Below are 27756 nucleotides of genomic sequence, written 5' to 3' on the forward strand. Positions count from 1 at the left end.
AGCGGCCCGGACCAACCTTACACGTACACTTACGTGAGACCGGTTCCACCGACTAACATGCACTAGTTGCATAAGGTGGCTGGCGGGTGTCTGTCTCTCCTACTTTAGTTGGAGCGGAATCGATGAACAGGGTCCTTATGAAGGGTAAATAGAAGTTGACAAATCACGTTGTGGCTTTAACGTAGGTAAGAAAACGTTCTTGCTAGAACCCTAATTCAGCCACGTAAAACTTGCAACAACAATTAGAGGACGTCTAACTTGTTTTTGCAGCAAGTGGTTTGTGATATGATATGGACAAAGTTGTGATGAATGATGAATGATCTATATGTGATGTATGAGATGTTCATGCTATTGTAATAGGATTCACGACTTGCATGTCGATGAGTATGACAACCGGCAGGAGCCATAGGAGTTGTCTTTATTCTTTTATATGACCTGCGTGTCATCGAGAAACGCCATGTAAATTACTTTACTTTATTGCTAAACGCGTTAGCCATAGTAGTAGAAGTAATAGTTGGCGAGCAACTTCATGGAGACACGATGATGGAGATCATGATGATGGAGATCATGGTGTCAAGCCGGTGACAAGATGATCATGGAGCCCCAAGATGGAGATCAAAGGAGCTATGTGATATTGGCCATATCATGTCACGTTTATTATTTGATTGCATGTGATGTTTATCATGTTTTGCATCTTGTTTACTTAGAACGACGGTAGTAAATAAGATGATCCCTCACAATAAATTCAAGAAGTGTTCCCCCTAACTGTGCACCATTGCGACAGTTCGCTGTTTCAAAACACCACGTGATGATCGGGTGTTTTATTCAGACGTTCACATACAACGGGTGTAAGACAGATTTACACATGCAAACACTTAGGTTAACTTGACGAGCCTAGCATGTACAGACATGGCCTCGGAACACAGAAGACCGAAAGGTCGAGCATGAGTCGTATAGAAGATACGATCAACATGAAGATGTTCACCGACGTTGACTAGTCCGTCTCACGTGATGATCGGACACGGTCTAGTTAAACTCGGATCATGTAATACTTAGATGACTGAAGGGATGTCTAATCTAAGTGGGAGTTCATTAATAATTTGATTAGTTGAACTTAATTATCATGAACTTAGTCTAAATATTTTACAATATGTCTTGTAGATTAAATGGCCAACGTAGTCCTCAACTTCAACGCGTTCCTAGAGAAAACCAAGCTGAAAGACAATGGCAGCAACTATACGGACTGGGTCCGGAACCTGAGGATCATCCTCATAGCTGCCAAGAAAGATTATGTCCTACAAGCACCGCTTGGTGACGCACCCGTTCTCCCTGCAGAACAAGATGTTATGAACGCTTGGCAGGCACGTTCCGATGACTACTCCCTCGTTCAGTGCGGCATGCTTTACAGCCTAGAGCCGGGGCTCCAAAAGCGTTTTGAGAGACATGGAGCATATGAGATGTTCGAAGAGCTGAAAATGGTTTTCCAAGCTCATGCCCGGGTCGAGAGATATGAAGTCTCCGACAAATTCTTCAGCTGTAAGATGGAGGAAAACAGTTCTGTCAGTGAGCACATACTCACTATGTCTGGGTTGCATAACCGCTTGACTCAGCTGGGAGTTAATCTCCCGGATGATGCGGTCATTGACAGAATCCTCCAGTCGCTTCCACCAAGCTACAAGAGCTTTGTGATGAACTTCAATATGCAGGGGATGGAAAAGACCATTCCTGAAGTACTTGCTATGCTGAAATCAGCAGAGGTAGAAGTCAGGAAGGAACATCAAGTGTTGATGGTCAATAAAACCACTAAGTTCAAGAAAGGCAAGGGTAAAAAGAACTTCAAGAAGGACGGCAAGGAGGTTGCCGCGCCCGGCAAGCAAGCTGCCGGGAAGAAGCCAAAGAATGGACCCAAGCCCGAGACTGAGTGCTTTTATTGCAAGGGAAGCGGTCACTGGAAGCGGAACTGCCCTAAGTACTTAGCGGATAAGAAGGCCGGCAAAACAAAAGGTATATGTGATATACATGTAATTGATGTGTACCTTACTAGTGCCCGTAGTAGCTCCTGGGTATTTGATACCAGTGCAGTTGCTCACATTTGTAACTCAAAGCAGGGGCTGCGGAATAAGCGGAAACTGGCAAAGGACGAGGTGACGATGCGCGTCGGGAATGGTTCCAAGGTCAATGTGATCGCCGTCGGCACGCTACCTCTGCATCTCCCTTCGGGATTAGTTTTAAACCTTAATAATTGTTATTTAGTGCCAGCTTTGAGCATGAACATTGTATCGGGATCTCGTTTAATTCGAGATGGCTACTCTTTTAAATCTGAGAATAATGGTTGTTCCATTTTTATGAGAGATATGTTTTATGGTCATGCTCAATGGTAAATGGTTTATTCTTTATGAATCTCGAACGTGATGCTACACATGTTCATAATGTGAGTACCAAAAGAAGTAAGGTTGATAATGATAGTCCCACATACTTGTGGCACTGCCGCCTTGGTCACATAGGTGTCAAACGCATGAAGAAGCTCCATGCTGATGGACTTTTAGAGTCTCTTGATTATGAATCATTTGACACGTGCGAACCATGCCTTATGGGTAAAATGACCAAGACTCCGTTCTCAGGAACAATGGAGCGAGCAACCGACTTATTGGAAATCATACATACTGATGTGTGCGGTCCGATGAGTGTTGAGGCTCGCGGTGGCTATCGTTATGTTCTCACCCTCACTGATGATTTAAGTAGGTATGGGTATATCTACTTAATGAAACACAAGTCTGAAACCTTTGAAAAGTTCAAGGAATTTCAGAGTGAGGTTGAAAATCAACGTGACAGGAAAATCAAGTTTCTACGATCAGATCGTGGAGGAGAATACTTGAGTCACGAGTTTGGCACACACTTAAGAAAATGTGGAATAGTTTCACAACTCACGCCGCCTGGAACACCTCAGCGCAATGGTGTGTCCGAACGTCGTAATCGCACTCTATTAGATATGGTGCGATCTATGATGTCTCTTACCGATTTACCGCTATCCTTTTGGGGCTATGCTTTAGAGACTGCCGCGTTCACTTTAAATAGGGCTCCGTCGAAATCCGTTGAGACGACACCGTATGAATTATGGTTTGGGAAGAAACCTAAGCTGTCGTTTCTAAAAGTTTGGGGATGCGATGCTTATGTCAAGAAACTTCAACCTGAAAAGCTCGAACCCAAGTCAGAAAAATGCGTCTTCATAGGATACCCAAAAGAAACTATTGGGTACACCTTCTACCTCAGATCTGAAGGCAAGATCTTTGTTGCCAAGAATGGGTCCTTTCTGGAGAAAGAGTTTCTCTCGAAAGAAGTAAGTGGGAGGAAAGTAGAGCTTGATGAAGTATTACCTCTTGAACCGGAAAATGGCGCAACTCAAGAAAATGTTCCTGAGGTGCCTGCACCGACTAGAGAGGAAGTTAATGATCAAGATACTTCTGATCAAGCCCCTACTGAAATTCGAAGGTCCACAAGGACACGTTCCGCACCAGAGTGGTACGGCAACCCTCTCTTGGAAATCATGCTGTTAGACAACGGTGAACCTTCGAACTATGAAGAAGCGATGGCGGGCCCGGATTCCGACAAATGGCTAGAAGCCATGAAATCCGAGATAGGATCCATGTATGAAAACAAAGTATGGACTTTGACTGACTTGCCCATTGAGCGGCGAGCCATAGAAAATAAATGGATCTTTAAGAAGAAGACAGACGCGGATGGTAATGTGACCATCTATAAAGCTCGGCTTGTCGCTAAGGGTTATCGACAAGTTCAAGGGGTTGACTACGATGAGACTTTCTCACCGGTAGCGAAGCTGAAGTCCGTCCGAATCATGTTAGCAATTGCCGCATTCTATGATTACGAAATATGGCAAATGGATGTCAAAACGGCATTCCTTAATGGTTTCCTTAAGGAAGAATTGTATATGATACAGCCGGAAGGTTTTGTCGATCCTAAGAATGCTGACAAAGTGTGCAAGCTCCAACGCTCGATTTATGGGTTGGTGCAAGCATCTCGGAGTTGGAACATTCGCTTTGATGAGATGATCAAAGCGTTTGGTTTTACACAGACTTATGGAGAAGCCTGCGTTTACAAGAAAGTGAGTGGGAGCTCTGTAGCATTTCTCATATTATATGTAGATGACATACTGTTGATGGGAAATGATATAGAACTCTTGGACAGCATCAAGGCCTACTTGAATAAAAGTTTTTCAATGAAGGACCTTGGAGAAGCTGCTTATATATTAGGCATCAAAATCTATAGAGATAGATCGAGACGCCTCATAGGTCTTTCACAAAGCACATACCTTGATAAGATATTGAAGAATTTCAATATGGATCAATCCAAGAAGGGGTTCTTGCCTGTGTTACAAGGTATGAAATTGAGCTCAGCTCAATGTCCGACCACGGCAGAAGATATAGAAGAGATGAGCGTCATCCCCTATGCCTCAGCCATAGGTTCTATTATGTATGGCATGCTGTATACCAGACCTGATGTTAACCTTGCCGTCAGTTTGGTAGGAAGGTACCAAAGTAATCCCGGCAAGGAACACTGGACAGCGGTCAAGAATATCCTGAAGTACCTGAAAAGGACTAAGGAAATGTTTCTCGTTTATGGAGGTGACGAAGAGCTCGTCGTAAAGGGTTACGTCGACGCTAGCTTCGACACAGATCTAGATGACTCTAAGTCACAAACCGGATACGTGTATATTTTGAATGGTGGGGCAGTAAGCTGGTGCAGTTGCAAGCAAAGCGTCGTGGCGGGATCTACATGTGAAGCAGAGTACATGGCAGCCTCGGAGGCAGCACATGAAGCAATATGGGTGAAGGAGTTCATCACCGACCTAGGAGTCATACCCAATGCGTCGGGGCCGATCAAACTCTTCTGTGACAACACTGGAGCTATTGCACTTGCCAAGGAGCCCAGGTTTCACAAGAAGACAAGGCACATCAAGCGTCGCTTCAACTCCATTCGTGAAAATGTTCAAGATGGAGACATGGAGATTTGTAAAGTACATACGGACCTGAATGTAGCAGATCCGTTGACTAAACCTCTCCCTAGAGCAAAACATGATCAACACCAGAATTCCATGGGTGTTCGATTCATCACAATGCAACTAGATTATTGACTCTAGTGCAAGTGGGAGACTGTTGGAAATATGCCCTAGAGGCAATAATAAAAGCATTATTATTATATTTCCTCGTTCATGATAATTGTCTTTATTCATGCTATAATTGTGTTATCCGGAAATCGTAATACATGTGTGAATAACAGACACCAACCTGTCCCTAGTGAGCCTCTAGTTGACTAGCTCGTTGATCAACAGATAGTCATGGTTTCCTGACTATGGACACTGGATGTCATTGATAACGAGATCACATCATTGGGAGAATGATGTGATGGACAAGACCCAATCCTAAACATAGCACAAGATCGTATAGTTCGTTTGCTAGAGTTTTCCAATGTCAAAGTATCTTTTCCTTAGACCATGAGATCGTGTAACTCCCGGATACCGTAGGAATGCTTTGGGTATGCCAAACGTCACAACGTAACTGGGTGACTATAAAGGTAGACTACGGGTATCTCCGAAAGTGTCTGTTGGGTGACATGGATCAAGACTGGGATTTGTCACTCCGTATGACGGAGAGGTATCACTGGGACCACTCGGTAATGCATCATCATAATGAGCTCAGAGTGACCAAGTGTCTGGTCACGGGATCATGCATTACGGTACGAGTAAAGTGACTTGCCGGTAACGAGATTGAACGAGGTATTGGGATACCGACGATCGAATCTCGGGCAAGTAACATATCGATAGACAAAGGGAATAGCGTACGGGATTGATTAAATCCTCGACATCGTGGTTCATCCGATGAGATCATCGTGGAGCATGTGGGAGCCAACATGGGTATCCAGATCCCGCTGTTGGTTATTGACCGGAGAGTCGTCTCGGTCATGTCTGCTTGTCTCCCGAACCCGTAGGGTCTACACACTTAAGGTTCGGTGACGCTAGGGTTATGAAGATATGTATATGCAGAAACCCGAATGTTGTTCGGAGTCCCGGATGAGATCCCGGACGTCACGAGGAGTTCCGGAATGGTCCGGAGGTAAAGAATTATATATAGGAAGTGCTATTTCAGGCATCGGGACAAGATTCGGGGTTATCGGTATTGTACCGGGACCACCGGAAGGGTCCCGGGGGGTCCACCGGGTGGGGCCACCTGTCCCGGGGGGCCACATGGGCTGTAGGGGGTGCGCCTTGGCCTAGATGGGCCAAGGGCACCAGCCCCTATAGGCCCATGCGCCTAGGGTTTCCACCATGGAAGAGTCCATGTGGTGGAAGGCACCCCTAGGTGCCTTGGGGGGAGGGAAACCTCCCCTTGGCCGCCGCCCCCCCTAGTAGATGCCATCTACTAGGGCCGGCGCCCCCCCTGGCACCCCTATATATAGTGGGGGGGAGAGGAGGGATTTCACACCAGCCCCTGGCGCCTCCATCTCCCCCCGTTACGTCTCTCCCTCGTAGTCTCGGCGAAGCCCTGCTGCTGTGACGCCCTGCATCCACCACCACGCCGTCGTACTGCTGGATCTTCATCAACCTCTCCTCCCCCCTTGCTGGATCAAGAAGGAGGAGACGTCTCCCGTCCCGTACGTGTGTTGAACGCGGAGGTGCCGTCCGTTTGGCGCTGGTCATCGGTGTTTTGGATCACGTCGAGTACGACTACATCATCATCGTTCTTTTGAACGCTTCCGTGCGCGATCTACAAAGGTATGTAGATGCATCTAATCACTCGTTGCTAGATGAACTCCTAGATGATCTTGGTGAAACGAGTAGGAAAATTTTTGTTTTCTGCAACGTTCCCCAACACCTATAACCTGTAATAATTCTTTGCGGGATCAATTCATCTTTATCATTAGGGACAACGGTAATACCTCCCTTTTTAGGGACACAATGGACAGGTCTTACCCACTCACTATCAGCAACGGGATAAATAATACCTGCCTCAAGGAGCTTTAGAATCTCCTTCCTTACCACTTCCTTTATTTTGGGATTTAATCGTCTTTGAGGATCTCTAACTGGTTTGGCATCTTTCTCCACTGAAATTTTGTGTTACATAATGTGGGACTAATGCCCTTAAGATCATCCAAAGTATATCCAATAGCACCTCGGTGCTTCTTCAGAGTTTTCAATAATCTTTCTTCTTCTTTCTCTGAAAGGTTAGCACTAATAATAACATGATATATTTCTTTTTCATCAAGATAAGCATACTTAAGATTATCAGGTAAGGGTTTGAGTTCAAACACGGTATCACCCTTAGGTGGAGGGGGATCCCCAAGAATTTCAACGGGAAGGTTATGTTTTAGCATAGGTTCTTGTTTAAGGAACACTTCAGCTATTTCTTCCCTTTCCTTCGTGAACATATCGTTTTCATGGTCTAACAAATAATGTTCTAATAGATCAGTTGGAGGAACAGCAATGGAAGCAAGACCAATAATCTCATCTTTACTAGGTGGTTCCCTTTCACGAGGTTGTTTACTAAACTCAGCAAAATTGAACCCATGAGACATACCATCTATGCCAACAATGACAACCTTCCTTTTACAATTAATCTTAGCACTAGCAGTATTCAGGAAGGGTCTACCAAAAATAAAGGGAAAAATTATCTTGTGGGGAAGCAAGAACAAGAAAATCAGCAGGGTATTTAATCTTCCCACACAAGACTTCAACATCTCTAACAATCCAAATAGGTTTAATGGTGTCCCTATTAGCAAGCTTAATAGTAACATCAATGTCTTCTAATTCAACAGGTGCAATATCGTGCATAATTTCTTTATAAAGATCATAAGGTATCGCACTAGCACTAGCACCCATATCACATAAGCCATGATAACAATGATCTCCTATTTTAATAGAAATAACAGGCATGCCTACAACAGGTCTACGTGTCTTAGTATCGGGTCTAGCAATATTAGCAGTTTCACCCAAGAAAGAGATAACATGCCCGTCTAAGTCCTCATCCAAGAGATCTTTAATCATAGCAATACCGGGTTCAACATTAATTTGCTCAGGAGGTGTATGGATCCTAGTATTACTCTTACGAACAACAGTCGAAGCTTTAGCATGATCTTTTATCCTAACAGGAAAAGGAGGTTTTTCGACATAAGCAGTAGTAATAATAGGATCACTATATGTAATAGTCTTCTCTTCGACTGTAATAGGTGCAACTACTTTTACTTCAACAGGAGGATTATATTTAAACCACTTCTCTTTAGGGAGATCAACGTGAGTAGCAAAAGTTTCACAAAAAGTAGCGACTATCTCAGAGTCAAGTCCATACTTAGAGCTAAATCCACGGAAAGCATCGGTATCCATGAAAGATTTAACACAATCGAACTTAGGTGTCATACCTGACTCCTTACCATCGTCGGAACCCCAATCTTCAAAGTTGCGTTTAATTCTTTCCAATAAGTCCCATTTGAAATCAATAGTCTTCAGCATATAGGAACCAACACAGGAAGTATCGAGAAAGTTGCGATTATCGAGAGAAAGCCGAGCATAAAAATTCTGAATAATCATTTCCCGAGAGAGCTCATGATTGGGGCATGAATATAACATTGACTTAAGACTCCCCCAAGCTTGAGCGGTGCTTTCTCCTTCGCGAGGCCAGAAATTATATATGTAATTACGATCACGATGAACAAGATGCAAAGGGTAGAACTTCTGGTGAAATTCCAACTTCAATCGCTTATAATTCCAAGATCTCGTATCATCACATAGCCTATACCATGTCATTGCATCTCCCTTCAAAGATAAAGGGAAGACCTTCCTTTTGACAACATCATCGGGGATACCTGCAAGCTTAAATAATCCACAAACTTCATCCACAAAGATAAGGTGTAAATCAGGATGCAATGTTCCGTCTCCTGCAAAAGGATTAGCTAGCAATTTTTCTATCATACCCGAAGGAATCTCAAAGTGAATATTTTAATAAAGTTCAGTAGGTTGAGGAGCATCTCTTTGCTCTTCTGTTTGGGGTGAAGATACCCCAAACAAGCCCCTCAAAGGATTAGTTTCCATAGTGACAAGTAACAGAAAATTTTAGCACACTATATAAATGTTTCCTTACCAAGTTCCACTCACCAAAAGCGCTACGCTCCCCGGAAATGGCGCCAGAAAAGAGTCTTGATGACCCACAAGTATAGGTGATCTATCGTAGTCCTTTTGATAAGTAAGAGTGCCGAACCCAACAAGGAGCAGAAGGAAATGATAAGCGGTTTTCAGTAAGGTTTTCTCTGCAAGCACTAAAATAGTAGGTGATAGATAGTTTTGTGATAAGATAGATAGTAACGAGCAAAAGGTAAATAAAGTAAATAAAGTGCAGCAAGGTTGCCCAATCCTTTATGTAGCAAAGGATAAGCCTGGACAAATTCTAATAATGAAGAAGGAGCTCCCGAGGACACATTGGGAATTATCGTCAAGCTAGTTTTCATCACGTTCATAAGATTCGCGTTCGGTACTTTGATAATTTGATATGTGGGTGGACCGGCACTTGGGTACTGCCCTAACATGGACAAGCATCCCACTTATGATTAACCCCTATTGCAAGCATCCACAACTACAAAAAGGAGTATTAAGGTAAACCTAACCACAACATTAAACATATGGGTCCATATCAACCCCTAACGAAGCAACGCATAAACTAGGGTTTAAGCTTCTGTCACTCTAGCAACCCATCATCTACTTATTACTTCCCTATGCCTTCCTTTAGGCCCAAATAATGGTGAAGTGTCATATAGTCGACGTTCACATAACACCACTAGAGGAAAGACAACATACATCTCATCAAAATATCGAACGAATACCAAATTCACATGACTACTAATAGCAAGACTTCACCCATGTCCTCAGGAACAAACATAACTACTCACAAAGCATATTCATGTTCATAATCAGAGGGATAATAATATGCATAAAGGATCTGAACATATGATCTTCCACCAAGTAAACCAAATAGCATCAACTACAAGGAGTAATCAGCACTACTAGCAACCCACATGTACCAATTTGTGGTTTTGATACAAGATTGGATACAAGAGATGAACTAGGGTTTTGAGAGCAGATGGTGCTGGTGAAGATGTTGATGGAGATTGACCCCCTCTCGATGAGAGGATCGTTGGTGATGACATTGGTGATGATTTCCCCCTCCCGGAGGGAAGTGTCCTTGGCAGAACAGTTCCGCCAGAGCCCTAGATTGATTCTGTCAAGATTCCACCTCGTGGCGGCGGAGTTTCGTCCCATATGCTTGCCCATGATTTTTTCCAGGGTAAAAGTGATGATATAGCAGAAGATGGACGCCGGAGGCCCACCAGGGGGCCCAGGAGATAGGGGGCCACGCCCTACAGGGAGGGGCGCGCCCCCTGTCTCCTGGATAGGGTGTGGGCCCCCTGGCCTATTTCTTTTGCTCATAAATTCTTATTAAATCCAAAAAGTTGTTTCGTGGAGTTTCCGGACTTTTGGAGTTGTGCAGAATAGGTTTCCAACGTTTGCTCCTTTTCCAGCCAGAATTCCAGCTGCCGGCATTCCCCCTCTTCATGGTAAACCTTGTAAAATATGAGAGAATAGCCATAAGTATTGAGATATAATGTGTAATAACAGCCCATAATGCAATAAATATTGATATAAAAGCATGATGCAAAATGGACATATCAGGCTGGAGTAGTCCTGGCCATCTCAGACCCGGCCCTGTCGGCCCGCCTAGGCTCGGCCCTAAAATCCAGGGCCTAGGCCCAATGGGCTTGCCCGTGGGCCGGGCTTGGGCCTGAGTTTTGAGCCCACCTACAGGGCATGGACGGGCTTGGGCTTGGTATATTGGCATTTTAAGGAAGAGGCCCGGCCCACGGCCCTAAGCCCTAAGGGCTTTTCAGGGCTTTTTATCAGATGGGCTGGGCTTGGGCTTGAAAAGTAGGCCCGATGGTAGGGCCTGGGCCTCAGTTTTCTGCCATGGGCTTTTTCAGTCCCGACCCAAGCCCGGCCCGGCCCGGCCCATGGCCAGATATAGGCTGGAGTGAAGGATTCTCCACTTGGTTGAATTTATAGAAACTCTGTTTGGTTGTTCCTCTCAACCTCAACCCCTCGCTTGATCATGAAGCTAGATGAGACATGGGCCGAGACATTTGAGGCCCCGTGGCAGCCGGGAGCCGTGCACTCAGAAGCTTTCAAAGCGAGATCTCCCTATCAATGTTGCCAATCCGTCTCGCCTCCGTACTGTGCGCATCCGTGGGTAAAACCGATATGTCAAATGTTTCTGTAAAATGCGCCCCCTGAAATCCATTTATTCATATCTCTCTTTGATAGTTATCGAAATTCCTTGTGATATCATAAGTGTGCGGCCAAAGAATTTGCAAGTAACTAAACTACTCGCTACTCCTGTAGCTCCATCGAGCCATACGAAAAGCATTATTAACTTGGTTTCAGTTTCAGATTTGTTGTCTGAGAGCATCTACGGTCGGGCACCCCAAACCGGCCTCAAATGCCCGAGCGGCCCGTCCGGTCACGAAAATATGACACAGGCGGACGCCTCAAACGGACCTCAAATGCCCGGGCTGATCGGCACCCTTCATATCCAGCCCAAATATGGGGCGGATATGGGGTCGCCGGGCACGTGCCCCAGGCGCGTCCGCCACGTAGGACTGACGATGGGGTCCCACATGAAATCGATGGAAACCCGGCGGTCCAACGGATGCCTCCTTCGTCGCAGCGGTGTGAACACCGCGTGGCGTCGCTCCCTCTCTATGCCGCCACCCGAGCCCATCCAACTCCTCTCCCCACTCTCCCACGCTCTTTGGCATTTCCATGGTCCTGCAGAAGATCATCACGTACGCTATGCTCACGCCGGAGCACCGAAGGCAGGTCACGGAGGAGATCCAGGCTAGGCGCGCCGCCCACATCGCTGCCGGGCTGCCTCCGGAATCGCCGGAGCCGGAGGAGGAGGAGGGAGAGCAACTGCTGGAGCCAATGGAGATGGCGAGTCCGGAGGAGGACGAGGCGGAGCAGCCTGCTCCGGGGTTCAACATGGAGCAGGCAGAGGCGGAGCTTGCCGTCGCCCAAGCTGCGGAGATGGCGGAGCAGCAGGCCATCCCGATTCAGGATGAGGCATATGTGGAGGCCAACCGGCAGTTCCTCCCATAGGAGCAGGCGACGACTGACGCACTTTTCGCCGAACTCGCGGAGATAGAGTAGGAGGTCGAAGCAGAGTAACCGGAGCTGCAGCTGCCATCAATGTACCCGGATCCATGCACGGAGATAGTCGACATCTTCGACGAGGAGTAGCTAGGTGATGTACGTAGTACATAGATTTTGTTTCCTTTGCATGCTTTTGTATGGATTTAAGAATCTAGTACGAGGTGTCCAGATGCAGTTGTGCTAATTTCAGAAGTACCCGTTCACCACCCGCGAAGGCGTCCGCCAGCGTTTGAGGGATCATATTTGTCATATACGGCTGTAGATGCTCTTATACACTCACACTATTCGCCGCCGTCTTAGTCTAGTGTGGTAATGGGTCTTGTCTGGATCATTTGTACCTATACTTTTATGATAATGACCCTGGAGTGCAACATTGGTTCCAGCGTTCCCCGGGACTCAACGAAGAGGTCACTAGAAGGTTGACTGATATTCTCATGGACAACCCTCCATACATGAGTCTCGGCCAAGCCCAGACTATAGAGTACAATATTCTCTAAACACCGACCAAGGATGGACTATTTTTTACTAGGTTTCATAGCTTAGCACGAGCACATGTGAGATAACCAACCTCTACCAATAAACAAATGCACCCATAGTCATATTCACACATGAGATCAACAGCCTCCACCAATAAACAAATGTACATCTATCCACACGTGGGACCAACAACCTTTATCAATAAACAAATGCACACCTAACCAACCTTTCAAAATATAAATAAATATACTTTACTCACATGTAGGATGTACCACATAAGCAACTACATTACTAATTTTACGTGAGATTAACAAAAGCAGAAATGCAACTCCTAATCAAAATAATGCTCATGTTTTTAGTTCCTCGTAACCAATTTCTCCTGGTTTTATATCATAGATTTATGAGAGTGAACAAATTGCAATTTCAAAGCAACGATAGCCATTGTCATACCCCTACGTGTTGTGCAGTCAACTTACTAATTGTCTATTCCAATGTATTTCAACATTCGAAATGTTGTGTCTTGTAATGATCTCTTAAAATTCTTCAATGCCCGCGTATGACTTTCATAGTATTTTTGTTCTTTTAATCGTAAACTGCACGCAAAGGCTGCATGACACAATATTTTCATGACTTCCTAAGCCAGTGACCGAACTCCTTGTATTACGTGATTTTATAGCAACACACGGGCATTGTGCTAGTAAGAGATAAAATACGTGTGCGGTCACTCACACACTTCATGCAACGCACCTGCAGTGTGTTGCCTGAACTGAGTTTGAGTTTGGGCTAATGTGCCCTTTGTTGGAACTAAGTTTTTGTTTGGGAGTGTATTGCCTCGCTCTTTTCTGTTGTTCCACACAACCATGCATGGCTCCACAAACACAAAATGAATCTTGTAATAAAAACCACGACATTCATATCGCAAAGATTTCTGTTTAAACACAAGCTTATAAATGGTACAAAAGCAGGACGACTGATTTGTCAGGTTTAGTCAAAACTTAGATTTGAAAGGGCCCTATTTTTAGCATTCACAAGCAAATGGATTGGTTAATGCTAGATATTCAACATGTCTGGTTATTAAGTTTAAATTTATATGGCGATAGCTTGTTGTAAATTGAAGTCGAGCACCTTTACAAGACCTTTTACTACTTGAAGCTCCCTTGTTGCTCTTTGAAATATTCATCTATGAAATCTTTGGTGCAGAGAAACTTAAGCCCGATGGACTCTAGCACCCTTGAATACAAAAGGAATAATGTGACAAAGTCAGTGTTTGCCCGGGTGGCTTCGTAGTTTTCTAACGTTATAGTATTCAAACGAATGTCATGAGAGGTGAGAAAACCCCGGTGCTTACGACGCCACGAGTTGTTATACTTTTTTTGCTGCATCCTATTGCCTAAATAGACAGCAACATTAGAAACACTTAAGGTCTAAAAAAGAGTATGTCAAAAGAGCGGTTGAACTGTTAATTCCAAAACACTATATATGGTCTTTCAATATATGTGAAATCATTACCTTTATATACAATTTCTCCAAACATGGAAAGCATCACATCAAGCCAATGATTTTGTTTAAATCAAAACATTTCATAATGATACATAAGACCTTGAGAGAATCCATCACCGTTGATAGGCCGTGATTTGGCTACCAGTGATGGTAGCCACCATGGGAGAGTGATGAACACATCTAAACCGGTCAACAACGAGCAGATTATTTATTTTTGGAAAATTTCCTGTTCAACTGGTTGCACCGGATGAAGTCAAGCCCACCTTCAGAACTTCTTGTGCTACACGATTATGGTAGGAACGGTACTGGTCGATTCGATTTAGGTCGGTAGCATGAAAAAACATGTAAGTCTTTTGTTCTGGTACTAGTAGTTAAGTGATCCCTCACCTTCGGAACTTCTTGTGTTACAGAGGGAGTAGTTCTTTTTTAGTTCAAGTTAGTTAGTAGGTGATCAATGTGTCCACGTGATTAACTATGTAGTTGCTTATTTAGTTTGGATAGGAGAGTCCATTTCATATTTAGTTAGGATTGAGTCGGTTGAGATCCTGTGCCTGCGTGCACGATATAAATAAAGGCTACCGGCGTGTAACAAGATCAGTTTGTGTTTCCACCGTGAGTTGAATAAAAGTCAGAAAACATTCCATGTCGGGGAACACCAAATATCGTGGTTGGTTTTGCTGATCCGTGATGGATTTTGTTGTTGCTACACGTGGAGTTGATTCCATCTACTCGACGACAGTTTGTTTTGATCTTACGTTCTCGCATTATTGCTAGATCGGAAGATCTTGTTGCTGTTGTTAGTACCGTGAAAGGTCGAGACGACAAACGACTCGCCATCAGGTCGTGCCCTCATCCGGCCATCTATGGGCGGTCTCTTCATTGAGCATAGAACATAATATGAGTCAAAACGTGTACATGATATGGAACTTCTGCGCTTGATTGAATGGAGCTTATATCAATTAATCTTATGATTTAAAAAGTGTAGATGATAATATACAGTACCTGAATAACCGTGGAGCCAAACACGATCTTGAGTACATCAAACCAATCAGAAATTTGCCCAAGACCTCTAGTTTAGGCCTAAAGAGGACAGTTATTAGCAAACACGGATAACAAAAATCATGGAGCATCCTCTGAAGTGAAGGGACATCCTCGATGACCGCCCCCCTTTATCAGCATGTATTCCAATGCTTATAAGGTCAGGTGACTTATTCAGAAACAACGGATGTCTATTTTGCAAACAAACATCAAGCACTCAAGGTAGGGCAACTCGAGTGCACAATGTTGTGCAGTGTGACCTCACACATATCAACCTTCACAAATGAAAGTTTCTTGAGCAGTGGGAGTCAAATCATTTGTAACAGATTGTTTGCTAGCTGGCACCGGACGAAGGTGATGGTGTGAAGAGAGGAGATAAACCGCCAGATGGATATCGGAACTCGGAAAAATGCACATATGAAAGTTAACAGGACTATTTCAACCGCAGCCAGGAAAGTTAAACAACAATATGGTCATCACGGCTAACAAATATCCATTCTATAAATAATCTTCAAAGACGATTAGTATGAATAAGATCAGATACGGGAACGATATAAATGATCATATGTGAATGAACGAATGGAAATTAAAATATAAGTCAAAAAAGTTGTGCTACTAACAACGAAGAACAACATTTTACCATTACTCCTATATCTTCTACTTTTTTCTGACAAATCCTATATCTTCTACTTGTTTTGACATTCAGGCAAGAAAGAAGGCTGTTTCAAACTAGGAAGCCTTATGTCCAACCTCCCACATTGCCGACAAGTTCAAAGAAGAGATGTGTAGACGAAGTTCCACATTCAAGCAAACATGACCACACCTTTTCCATCAATAATTCCAGTTTGCAGAACAGAAATATATTTGGATGATTGTGAACCAAATGCAATAGCACTTACAAAAGCCTAAAGTGATATTCTACGACAAACTATTCTTTGCCCCAATGTGGTCCTCTAGGTGAAAACCCTTGTCTGCTATGTCATTGCTTTATGGCGTTCTTGGGATGTCATCTCAGATTGGGTCCTTTCTTGTCGTGTTGCGACGACATGTTCAAACAGATTTGGACCGTAACTTGAATCATCTTGCTCTGGCGCTTGGCATTCTTGGCGCCTCCTATCCATTAAACGTGCTTGTAGCATTGGTGTCCTCGATGCTCGCTGGCAAGGACGGCGCTCCTCGGTCCGGAGTGACAAGTCAGAAGGTTCTCTTTGATGATAGTTTGGTGAGGGTGCGGCGGCGCGGTACAATGTTCCTTCAGGGGGCGTGGGTTCTTGATTCTTTGGTGCGCGGGCACTTCTTCCTACGGCACGGCTCCTCATGTGCTCATGCTTGAAGCTGAGGTGCTGGTGTGTGGTAGTGCATGTACTCCCTCCGTTTTTATTTATTTCGCGTACTAGCTTTGGTCAAAGTCAAGTTTTATAAACTTTGATCAAATTTATAGACAAAAATATTGGCATATACAATAACAAATCAATACCATTAGATTCATTGTTGAATGTACTTCCACATCATATAGATTTGTTATGGTAAATATTTATATTCTTTTTTATAAACTTGGTCAAACTTTAGAAAGTTTGACTTCAGTCAGCTCTAATATGCGGAATAAATATAAACGGAGGGAGTATTGTGCATTGTTTTTGCGTTGTACTCTCTCCGTTCCCAAATATAAGTCTTTCTAGATATTTCAATAAATAACTACACACGGAGCAAAATGAATGAATCTACACTCTAAAATATGTCTACATTCATCCGTATTTTGTAGTCCATTTCAAATGTTTAAAAAGACTTATACAGTATTTAGGAACGGAGGGAGTAATAATTTGTTTGGCTGAGGGTTTTTAATCTGCTTCGTAATATGACTTTCTCGACACTCCATATTGTTACTACTGGAATAGAAGTTGGGATGTCAGCACATTCTAAATCTTATATGCAGAGGAACTTAAGATCGATGGCTCTTAACTTGCACGCAAGGACGAAATAGTAGTTCTACTGAAACAAGGTAAACGTCGCATGGACGTGCAGGTTCATATGGCCGTGTGAAAATCAACAGTTCCGACACAGTGAGACTGAAACTCGTATATACACCGCACCGATCAGAGATAAGCCATGATTAAGCACCCAAAGCCTCCGACAAGTATTCGGCAAGCACCGATTGCCGCCGCTGATCTCCCGGCTCTCGCGGTGCATCGACTGATCACACCATCGACAGGTTCCTCCGGTGAGCCCGAGTACTCCACTCCTCCTTGCACAGCTCCTTATCGTAGCCGTCCTCTCGCTCCGGCGGACATGACGCACACGCGCCTTTCTCGCCGACGCGGACATCAGTGCCGGCGTCACCACTGCTCGCAGGCGGCGGCGCGACACCGTTCCCTGGCCTCCGGCCGAACAGGCTCTTGAACCCGTGCACCAGACGTGACTTGAGGCTAAGGTTGTCCCTGGCGACGGACCGGCCGGTGGTGGCGGTGCTGGACGAGAGGTCCTCGCCGTTCCAGAGCCGGCTGCGCGGGATGCGGAAGCTGGCCGACTTGGCGGACACGCGGTCGATCGCGGCCGAGGCCGTGACAGCAGCCGCGGCCTGCTCGGAGCGGCGCAGGCGGCAGCGGAGACTGGCGAGCTCGCGCTCGAGGGTGTCGATGCGGTGCCCCGTGGCATCCATGGATGCGCGGATGTGCGCGGACTGGCGCAGCACCGCGTCGCGCTGGAGGATGTCGCCGAGCGTCATGTTGGCGGCGTCCCCGGCGGTCGCGGCGGCCACGGCGCTGCTGAACGCGCCGGAGACGGACCCCTTATGTAGCCCAGGCGGCAACGGCAGTGGCGCGGCGGAGACCGGAGCCGCGGCGGCGGCGTGGTGGTGCTGGGTGAGGAGCATGGGGTGGTGGGAGTGGAGCTGCTCGACGAGCATGGCCTGGACGACGAAGCGGAGCGGCAGCCGCGGGTTCTGCACGAGGTGCATGAAGAGGTGGTGCGACAGCTTGGCGCAGTTCACGTTGTAGCACAGCCGGCTCTTCTCCTCCTCCGTCAGCTTCCCCTTGTGGTTCTGCACCCACATCCATGCGTAAAAACGATCAGCCTCTACGCAGCAAGTCATATTCAGATTTCACCATGAAACGTCGCGGGCAAGTTGAGTAGTTAACGATCTCTAAAAGTTGGATTGAGGCCAGGGTTTTACCCGCCAGAAACCTTAAGAGTTTTAACTGAACAGTCTAAACTTGGACGGACTTCTCACTTCTACTCCCTCCGTTCGGAATTACTTGTCGTAGAAATTGATGTATCTAGATGTATTTTAGTTCTAAATACATTCATTTTTGAGATAAGTAGTTCCGAACGGGGGAGTAGGAGATACCCTGCAAAGTCATTTTGAGCGTTTATGTGATGTACCGGTAATCAATCCATCCGTTCATGCATGCATTCAGATTCGTCCCGCTGTGGATATGCTATTCTCACTTTTTTGCTATACCGGAGTTATACTTCATCAAATACAGCTAGTAGCCCTCACCTTTGTTAGTGATATGACAGGCATGGCAGCATGTGACAGCCCACCCTCTATACCTGGCCATACCTCGGGCCGGGCCGGGCCTAGCCAAGCCCGACGCAAAAAACCCAGGCCCAGGCCCGGCCCGGCCCGACCAACGGGCCTGTTTTTTGGGCCCGAACACCTAAAAGCCCGTCGGGCTTCGGGCCGGCCCAACCTCAGGAAAGCGCAAAAATGACGGGCCCAGGCCCGGCCCGGCCCAACCTTCGGGCTCAAAATCTAGGCCCGAGCCCGGCCCGGGGCCGGGTCGGGCTTTTTCGGGCCGGGCCGGGCTTCCCATGGCCAGGTATACCACTCTCTCCCTTCTCTCACACATAAATCTACCCTTTTATTTCACCTTAGCTAAATTAAACCGTTCATATCATTTAAACTATAAGTTTATTTTTGAAATAATTCATATAATTGAATTCCTAACGCTAAGACCTTTAGAACTAGACAAATCTTGGATACATTTCAAACACGTTCAAATTTCAATGTTTCACATTTTATATCTGAAACAAACCCATTTCACTAGAAAATTATGAAAAACTCATATTTCAATAGAAGTATGTGAACCAACCTATTTCACAGAAAACTTTTCTTACCCAAATATGAAACTGAAATGTCAACTTGTGAAACTGGTTATTTCAAAATGTGCAATGGTTTATTTCAAAAGAGTGAAATATATTATTCTAGAAAATGTGCAATTGAAATAGATGTGATTTTTGTGAAGCAAGCTAGTAGAAAGTGAAATGTAGGTTTTGAATTGTGAAACAATAAATACAGAAAGTGAAATTGCAATGTATCATTGTGAAACTGTGTTTTTCTGGAAATGTGTAATAATTTATTTCAAAAGAGTGAAATAGGTTTTTTGAAAAATGTGCAATTGAAATATATGTCATTTTTGTGAAACATGGTAGTAAAAGTGAAATGTAGGCTTCGAAATATGAAAAAGTAACTATAGAAAGTGAAATTCTATTGTACTGTTTGTGAAACTGATTATTTGAACATGTGCAGTAGTTTACTTCAAAAGAGTGAACTATGTTATTTGAAAAATGTGCAATTTGAATAGGTGTTTTCTTTTGTGAAGCAAGCTAGTGAAAAGTGAAATGTAGGTTCTGGACTGTGTAATAGTCACTATGGAAAGTGAAATTGAAATATATCATTGTGAAAATGATTATTTTGACATATAAATATACGTTCGAATTTAAACGTGCTCAAAACATATCCAAGATTGATCTCATTTTAAAGGTTTTGCAACAAGGAGTTCAAATATAAAAAAAGTATTAAAAAGAAATATATGATTTAGAAGATCTGGATGTTTAAATTAGCTAAAGCGGAAGAAAATGTTGGATTTTATTGTGCGGGTGAAAAAAAAGTGATTCTGCCACACTATCACGCATGCATGTGAAGTGCACTGGTGGGGCCCAAGTGCTAAAGAGAGAGTGTGATAATATGAAGATGAATAATCTACTCCCTCCGTTCCCAAACATTTGTCTTTCAAAAGATTTCAACAAGTGACTACATACAAAGCAAAATGAGTGAATCTATACTCTAAAATATGTCTATATACATTCGTATCTTATAATCCATTTAAATGCCTAGAAAGACAAATATTTGAGAACGGAGAGAGTAGAAAAGAACTGTAATACAATGATACTTGGCCCACATAGTATGAGATGGCAGCTCTTGCTGGCCCGCTTCGGAAGATACCCTGTCTTAGAGCAATGGACACTCAACTTCAATCAAGCCAAAGCTAAAGGAAAATCGGACGCGAAATGCCTACTCCAGGAAATTTTTTTTACTACTGGGAATCAGTGCAGTCCATATCGAACTCCCCCATGCCAAACAAAAATACTGCAAGTGGGTAGGGAGAAAGCTTTACCTCGAGGTAGTGATCCACGATGGTGTACATGAGGTCGTGGTCGTGCGCGAGCCGCGCGCGCAGTGCCTCCACGACCACCTGGAACTCCTCGAGCGGCAGCGCTGCCACGTCCTCGAGCCACCTGCCGTCGGCGCCGCCGGACGCCGCGAGCGTCTCCAGGCACCGGACGAGCAGCCCCGCGCCGGCCACGGCGGCCTCGCCACAGAGGAACGACGCACACGACCGCAGCACCACCGCGGCGCGGCCGTGGTCCGTGGCCACTTCCTCGAAGAAGTAGTCCTCGGCGCGGCGGGCCAGCCCGTCCTCCGCAGTCAGCTCCAGCCAGTCCGCGGCCACCCACGCTGCGGCCAGGTTCTCCGGCGACAGCGCCACGTCGGCGCCATAGCTGGACGCCACCGCGTCGGCGAACGCGTCGACCGTGAGGCCCGCCAGTAGGTCCACGGCGATGTCGCTGCACTCCGACAGCTGCCGCTTCAGGTAGCTGCTCTCCGACGTGATCGGGTCCTGGGAACAGAGTATAACGTGGTAAAAATGCTGAATCTGCAGATGAAAATTGAACATCAAGAAACACAAGTGGTAGAGCATTTGACCCATTTAACTGCCGTTTAATCGTGTTAAGAAAACTGGAGTACACTGCCGTTGAACATTAGTGTACGACCAGTAGTCTGAAATTTTTTTTTGTCTGAAATTTTAACTTACTAGGCGGCATGAAAAATCGTAGGAAGAAGCACAGAGCTAGAGCATTCGATCTGGCAGATGATTGGCCTAGCCCACAAGACGAGCAGAGACAGAAAAAGAAAGAAGGTTGCAGATTTGCTGGCACTAATTGGATCTTTATCATTTTGGCGCAATTGGCAACAGTTTCAGGCTTTCAGTGGGTTTTGGCCTGTATTTGTCGAACTCCTTTGAGTTCTGCAGTTCGAGGGAGGAAAAGAACAAGAAAACAATGTTTCTTGTATCTGTGGAACTCAGTTCAGCACTAAACTGAACCCTGTAAATAACGAGCTGAAAACAAAATGGCAGAATGTTCCGAACTGTGAAATCCAAATCCCAGCAAAGCAGTACTACTACGATCAGGTTTAGTTCCACCACGATCAAGTACTAGTACGACTCCATAAATAAAATTTGAAATGGTCCGTCCGTCTGATCCTAACATTTACTCAGATCTCCCTTCTGTCGGCCAGCATGAATGCAATGGGGGATACCTCTCGTCGCAGTAGTACGTCGATACTGCCTGGTCCCGATCCACAAAGAAATTCATGCAGTACTACTAGTAGTACACCACTTGAATTTCCGGCAAGATCGGCTGTAAATCTACGTCGAATTCAATACCCGAACTGCGCCAGCCCATGTGTTAGTATTCATATTTAGAGGGACCAAAAGCCTAATCACTACACGTATTCACAATTTTTACGTGAGATCTCCTTGACCTCCTGCCAGACTCCTTGTCATGTCAAAGTTCAGTTGAAACCAACACAGCACAGCAGGTCAAAGAGACGATGCAGGAGCAGGAACATACTACTACACTGCTACAGTCAACGGCAGGCAGTAAACTTGTCTGAAGGCGCCAGTAACTCGTGTGAGTGACTGACGGGGGTTACTGGAAGTTTACGATCGTTCCTGCTGCACGCAAGCCAGTGCGCTAATCAAGGCAATGGAGTAAATGTGGTACAGAATCGGCCATCAATTATTGCCTCTTAGGACGCCATTGGTAGCTGTTCATCGTGGGGGCAGAGGCTCTGGCATATGTCTACTTGGGGCACCTTTTGCTGTAACAATTTTTTTTGCTACATCTATAGGCAGGCAGGGGTCACTTCCACTCACAAAAGACTTGATCGAGTTTCACATGAATCGTTTTTTTTTTAATTTTTCTGAAGCTTGCGGGAACTGAACTGTTTCCTGCAGGAATTTCACGCGAATTCGGGGAAGAATCCCGTAATCCAAATGAGGATCTTATGTAGCACCCATTGGACAATGTGCTACTACAGTGACAATATTGGACGATACCTAACCAGGGAGAAGGCCAATTCTTAGTGCAAGGTTGAAACTAAGAGTCAAGGTTTTTTTGACAGTAGAAACTAAGAGTCAAGGTACCCCGCACTGTTATTTTCTGAAACCCCCACGGCGAATCTATGGGCACTGCCAGGAGAGTGCGCAGTAACTATTTGTGAGTTACTCCTTGTTCCTTAACCGTCACAAGAAACGTCTGACGACGTGGGCGTGGACTGCGCTGCGCACGTACTCCTGCAGGGCTCGTATTGATTTGCCATAAATAAATTTCCTTCTACTAACGGAAAACATGCAGCTGCAGCACGCTCTATTCATTTTCTTTACATTGGTGAGAGGAAAATTGGAAGGAGTTTTTTTTTGAGAGAAAAATTGGCAGGAGTGAGAAGACGGTTCCGTTTTGCGCAGTAACTATTTGTGAGTTACTCCTTGTTCCTTTAACTGTCTCAAGGAAACGCCTGCATGTGGTAAAATTCGACTAATACGGCAGTTTGAAAGAAGGAAGAACTAAATCATCATCACTGCCGTCGATTTTTAACTGGGGTGGTGAATTTCTATCCGAAGTGTTCGATCGTTCAAGAAAAGAAAAAAAAGGAGCGGTCGATCTTGGTACTATGTCTTACCCTGTGCAGATGGAAGCAGTGTTCTTGGACACGCACGATCACGTCCGGCTTGCGCGATCCATTCGCCCGCGACCTAATCAAACATGGAGGCAAAAAAATCGATCGCCGGTCAGTCAGATGATGCCGAATTCTGAACTCTGCGTCGTCCATGGACTCCAAAACAGATCACAACGAACTGAATTGTCACACTGGCTGACACACGTACCATCCTTGCACCGCGCTCCTGAGCGCCGGCGGGAGGGAGGAGGCGGACGGCGCCGCGGGCGAGCACGACGCCGACGTGGGCGCCGAGGAGGACATGGTGGGCGAGTTGAAGCAGTCCTCCGTCTCCTCCTCCTCGTCTTCCTCCTCGTGGTCGTCCTCGTAGATGGTGTCCACGACGCCGAGCTCCTGCCAGCTCCGGCCCATCTCCATGGCCATGCCTGTTGGCTCCTAGACCTTCTCGATCTCCAACTTCTTGTCCTATCTACCACTACCACTACCCCTGTCCCTGTGGAAGAGGAGCGACGGCTGCTGCTGCTGCGGCTCTTGTAGTACCGGGCGATGCCATTAGGGTGTTGAATCGGGATGGCAATGAATGCGTGCATGTGGATGGTAAATGCGGTGGCACCCCCCGCGTCCCCGATCGCGCTCTGTCCTTCCGCCTGCGCCACGGCTTCTGCTCGTGTGCGTTTTGTTTTGTTTTGTTTTCGACCTCCGTGGTTACAGTCCAGTTGTGTGAAGCGTGAGATAAATTTCCCCGTGTCCGTGTGCTACCCAAAGGGGTTGCCTGTTGGCGGCGCGGGTCTCGGGCCGTCGGATCGTGAAATGGGTGGCCCAGATTTGTCGCCGCCAGGGAAGACACCAACGTTACCATGGGTCGACCGACCGGTAGTTCCAAGATTTCCGTACAAATTTTGGGCAACCCTTATCCTTTTTCTGAACACGAGCAACCATTATCCAAGAAGGAAGGCCACATGTCACGCAAAATACATATTTCAGAGCACCTAAATAGCCAGCGACCTTCAAAAAAAAAAGGCAGCGACTGTTCGTTGGGAGGCATGGCAATTGCAAATAGTTTGTATGGCAATTTTGTTGTTCGAGGATGACAAATTTAGTTTTTTTCGGGTTTTTTTAGGGTTGATGACAAATTTAGTTAGCAAGTAGGAAAATTTGTCTAATTTTTTTTTCTGCTAAGATTTGCCGTGCTTTCAGAAGGAATTTTGCATTCACCCGACAATTAAAATTACCATAAAAACATTTGTTTTGCCATGCCCTTCCGGAGAATGTCAGCACAATAACATTTCCCATTTCATAAATGTTTTAATAAAGTATAATCTACGGCCTCTTTGATTAAAAAGAAAAATGCACGAACACACAACATTTGATTTTTGTAGAACCGCCCACAAGGCATTTTATTCATTTTAACGAATCATATTTGATTGCAAAGTAAAGATGGGTTGCTCCATTAGCTTCTCGCCCCGTCCATCAAAGATCGAATCCCTGCAAGTTTGGGAGATAGCTATGTCCTATGTCCCTAATGATGTGTCCTCCAACCAAGTGGCCATTGAGGGAGTCCTGGACTAAGGGGTCCTCGGACGTCCGGTCTATTGGATATGGGTCGGACTCATGGGCCGTCAAGATACAAGGCAGAAGACCACCTCTCGTGTCCGGTAGGGACTCCCATATACATGGGTGGCAAGTTTAGGTGTTCGAATATCTTATTTCCTTCCTGTTAAACCGACTTTGTACAACCCTAAACCCCTCCGATGTATATATAAATCGGAGGGTTAGATCGAAGGCAGGATCGTAACATTGCTAGGCTAGCCAATCTAGGTTAGCCAATACGATCTCGTGATAGATCAACTCTTGCAACCCCTATACCCTTCGAATATAATCAAGCAGGAGTAGGGTTTTACCTTCATTAAGAGGGCCCGAACCTGGGTAAACACTGCGTCCTTTTGATCATAGTTACCACCGATCCTCAGACATATAGCTTGGGCCCCCCTACCCGAGATCTACCGGTTTTGACACCAACATTGGTGCTTTCATTGAGAGCTTCGCTGTATCGTCGACAGAAGGATTGATGGCTCGCCTCTTTCATCAACAATGGTGTTGCGTCTAGGAAAACCTTTCTTCCCGGACTGGTCTTTGTGTTCGGTGGCTTCGTGCTTCGTGCCAACTCGATTGGCCGCCTCGAGCAGGTCGACGGTTATGCCCCGGACACCAGATCAGGTTTGGAAACCTGAACTACATCGCTGACATCCGAGGAGATCTAATCTTCGAGGGGTTCACGGCCTCGGCTGCTGCTCTGTGCCCCCATCAAGAAGGCTCTTCGGATCCCCTGCTATATCTCATTTAGGGGTCAACACTCATGTCTGCCCCGACCTTAGATCCGGAGCGGGTCGCATCATCCGAAGACGGGAGCATGAGCCCCTCCGGACTCCTTCCCCTTGCGGAGCTCCCGACCGAAGACCCAGAGGCAATCTTGGACTCGCCTCTGGACGATCACTCCAAACTGTCGAGGTCTACGCTCATTGGGTCCGATCTGGTGTCCCATGCCGAACTCAACCCTGCAGACCCACAATTTCTGGTCTAACTTTTGCTCCTAGATGAAGCATTGGGATTAATGCATTCTCTCGCCATCACGAGGGCTTTGCCTCTGAACTGTACCTAGCTCGGACAGGGGGCTGAGCGCGGGGAATATTATGCCCCACTCACCACCCACTTAATAGCCAGTGTCGAGGATTTAACCAACATGCTGGACTACGCATCCGAAGACATCGACGGTATGGACGACGATACTGACGCCGAACTGAGCCAAGTCCCACCCATCATAAGGAGTTGGACGTCCACTTCAACTTATGATGTATACATGGTGGACACTCCTGATAAAAAGGACGACGAGGATAACCAGAACCCTGATGAGGACAAACCCGTCGATAAACTACTAAAGCGTCGACGTCACCGGCGCCGCTCACGATCGCATCGGGCGAGGGACAGTAATATCAGCACCGGAGACAATGAGACTCCGGATGATGCCGAAGATCCCAAATACCTTGTCGAGCCCACATCCAAATAGGACAAAAGGGAAGAGGGTCGGTATAGTCCCGAACACGCTGACCACGAAGATTCAAAGGAGATCAACTATATGCCAGAATCCGAAGAGGACGTTAGCCTCGGTGACGAAGACTTTATCATCCCAGGGGAACCCCTCGAACAAGAACGCTTCAAGCGACAGCTCATCCCCACAGCGCGGAGCCTGAAAAGGAAACAACAGCAACTCAAAGCTGAACAGGATACGCTCAATGAAAGGTGGACTAAGGTCCTGGCCGCTGAGGAATACGGCCACGAGCGACCCGCCAAAAGTTACCCCAAGCGCAAGCTGCTGCCACAATTCGATGACGAAGCCCTTGAGCCAATACCGTCGAAATACAATGAGGCAAATCAACCAGACAGGCCACCACGTGGACGGGATAAAGCGACATATCAAGCCGAACACCAACCCGCACCCTCTCGCCGAAGAGGCAGGGAGATAGCAGCCGCGGGATACACATATGAATTGCAACGTGACCCAGCCAACAAGGCTGGCCAGACTAGATCAATCTACGGATCAAGAGGCCGTGCCCCGGCGCGAGATAACGGCTATGAAGCCCGACGTGACGACCAGTACTATATTCGGGATCAGAACTGAACTCATATGTTAGCCGACCTCCGCCGTGATATTGCATGATACAGAGGGGTTGCACACCCTTTATGCTTCACCGATGAGGTAATGCAACACCAATTTCCGGAAGGATTTAAACCTGTAAACATCGAACAGTACGATGGAACGACGGATCCGGCCGGCTCGATTGAAGATTTTCTTCTCCACATCCACATGGCTCGTGGAGATGACCTCCATGCCATCAAATATCTTCCTCTAAAGCTGAAAGGACCAGCATGGCACTGGCTGAACTGCCTCCCAGAAAACTCCATTGGAACCTGGGAAGATTTAGAAGATGCTTTTCGGGCTAACTTTCAGGGCACTTATGTTCGGCCACCGGATGCTGACCACTTGAGTCACATAATCCAGCAACCAGGCGAATCAGCTCGAAAGCTTTGGAATCGGTTCCTAATTAAAAAGAACCAGATCATGGACTGTCTGGATGCTGATGCCTTAGCGACCTTCAATCACAGCATCCAGGATGAATGGCTCGCCCGACACCTCGGGCAGGAAAAGCCAAAAACCATGGCAGCCTTAACTGCACTTATGACCCGCTTCTGTGCGGGTGAGGATAGCTGGTTGGCTCGTAGAAGCAATAGCTCGGGCAACCCTGGCATTCGGAGGCCAGGGATGGCAATGGTAAACCTCGCCGCAATAAAAACAAACATCGGAACAACAATGATGACACAGACGATACAATAGTGAATGTCGGATTCAGTGGTTCTAAATCCGGTCAGTGGAAGAAACCTTTTAAAGGCAACAGGGATG

At 46.0% G+C, this 27756-nt stretch overlaps 1 protein-coding gene across 1 annotated transcript; it reads right to left on the bottom strand.

Moving 5' to 3' along the window:
- Nucleotides 1–17246: 17246 nt before the first annotated feature.
- Nucleotides 17247–23843, bottom strand: LOC119360799 (BTB/POZ domain-containing protein At3g49900-like). Its single transcript, XM_037626293.1, has 4 exons — nucleotides 23509–23843; nucleotides 23304–23376; nucleotides 20674–21177; nucleotides 17247–18314 (listed from the first exon to the last, which is right to left on the bottom strand). The coding sequence occupies exons 1-4, from the start codon at nucleotides 23721–23723 to the stop codon at nucleotides 17472–17474; spliced, it is 1635 nt and encodes a 544-aa protein (XP_037482190.1). The 5' UTR covers nucleotides 23724–23843; the 3' UTR covers nucleotides 17247–17471.
- Between the last annotated feature and the right edge of the window lie 3913 nt (nucleotides 23844–27756).

This window comes from Triticum dicoccoides, chromosome 2B (assembly GCF_002162155.2).
Source record: "Triticum dicoccoides isolate Atlit2015 ecotype Zavitan chromosome 2B, WEW_v2.0, whole genome shotgun sequence".
Classification (NCBI taxonomy): Eukaryota; Viridiplantae; Streptophyta; class Magnoliopsida; order Poales; family Poaceae; genus Triticum; species Triticum dicoccoides.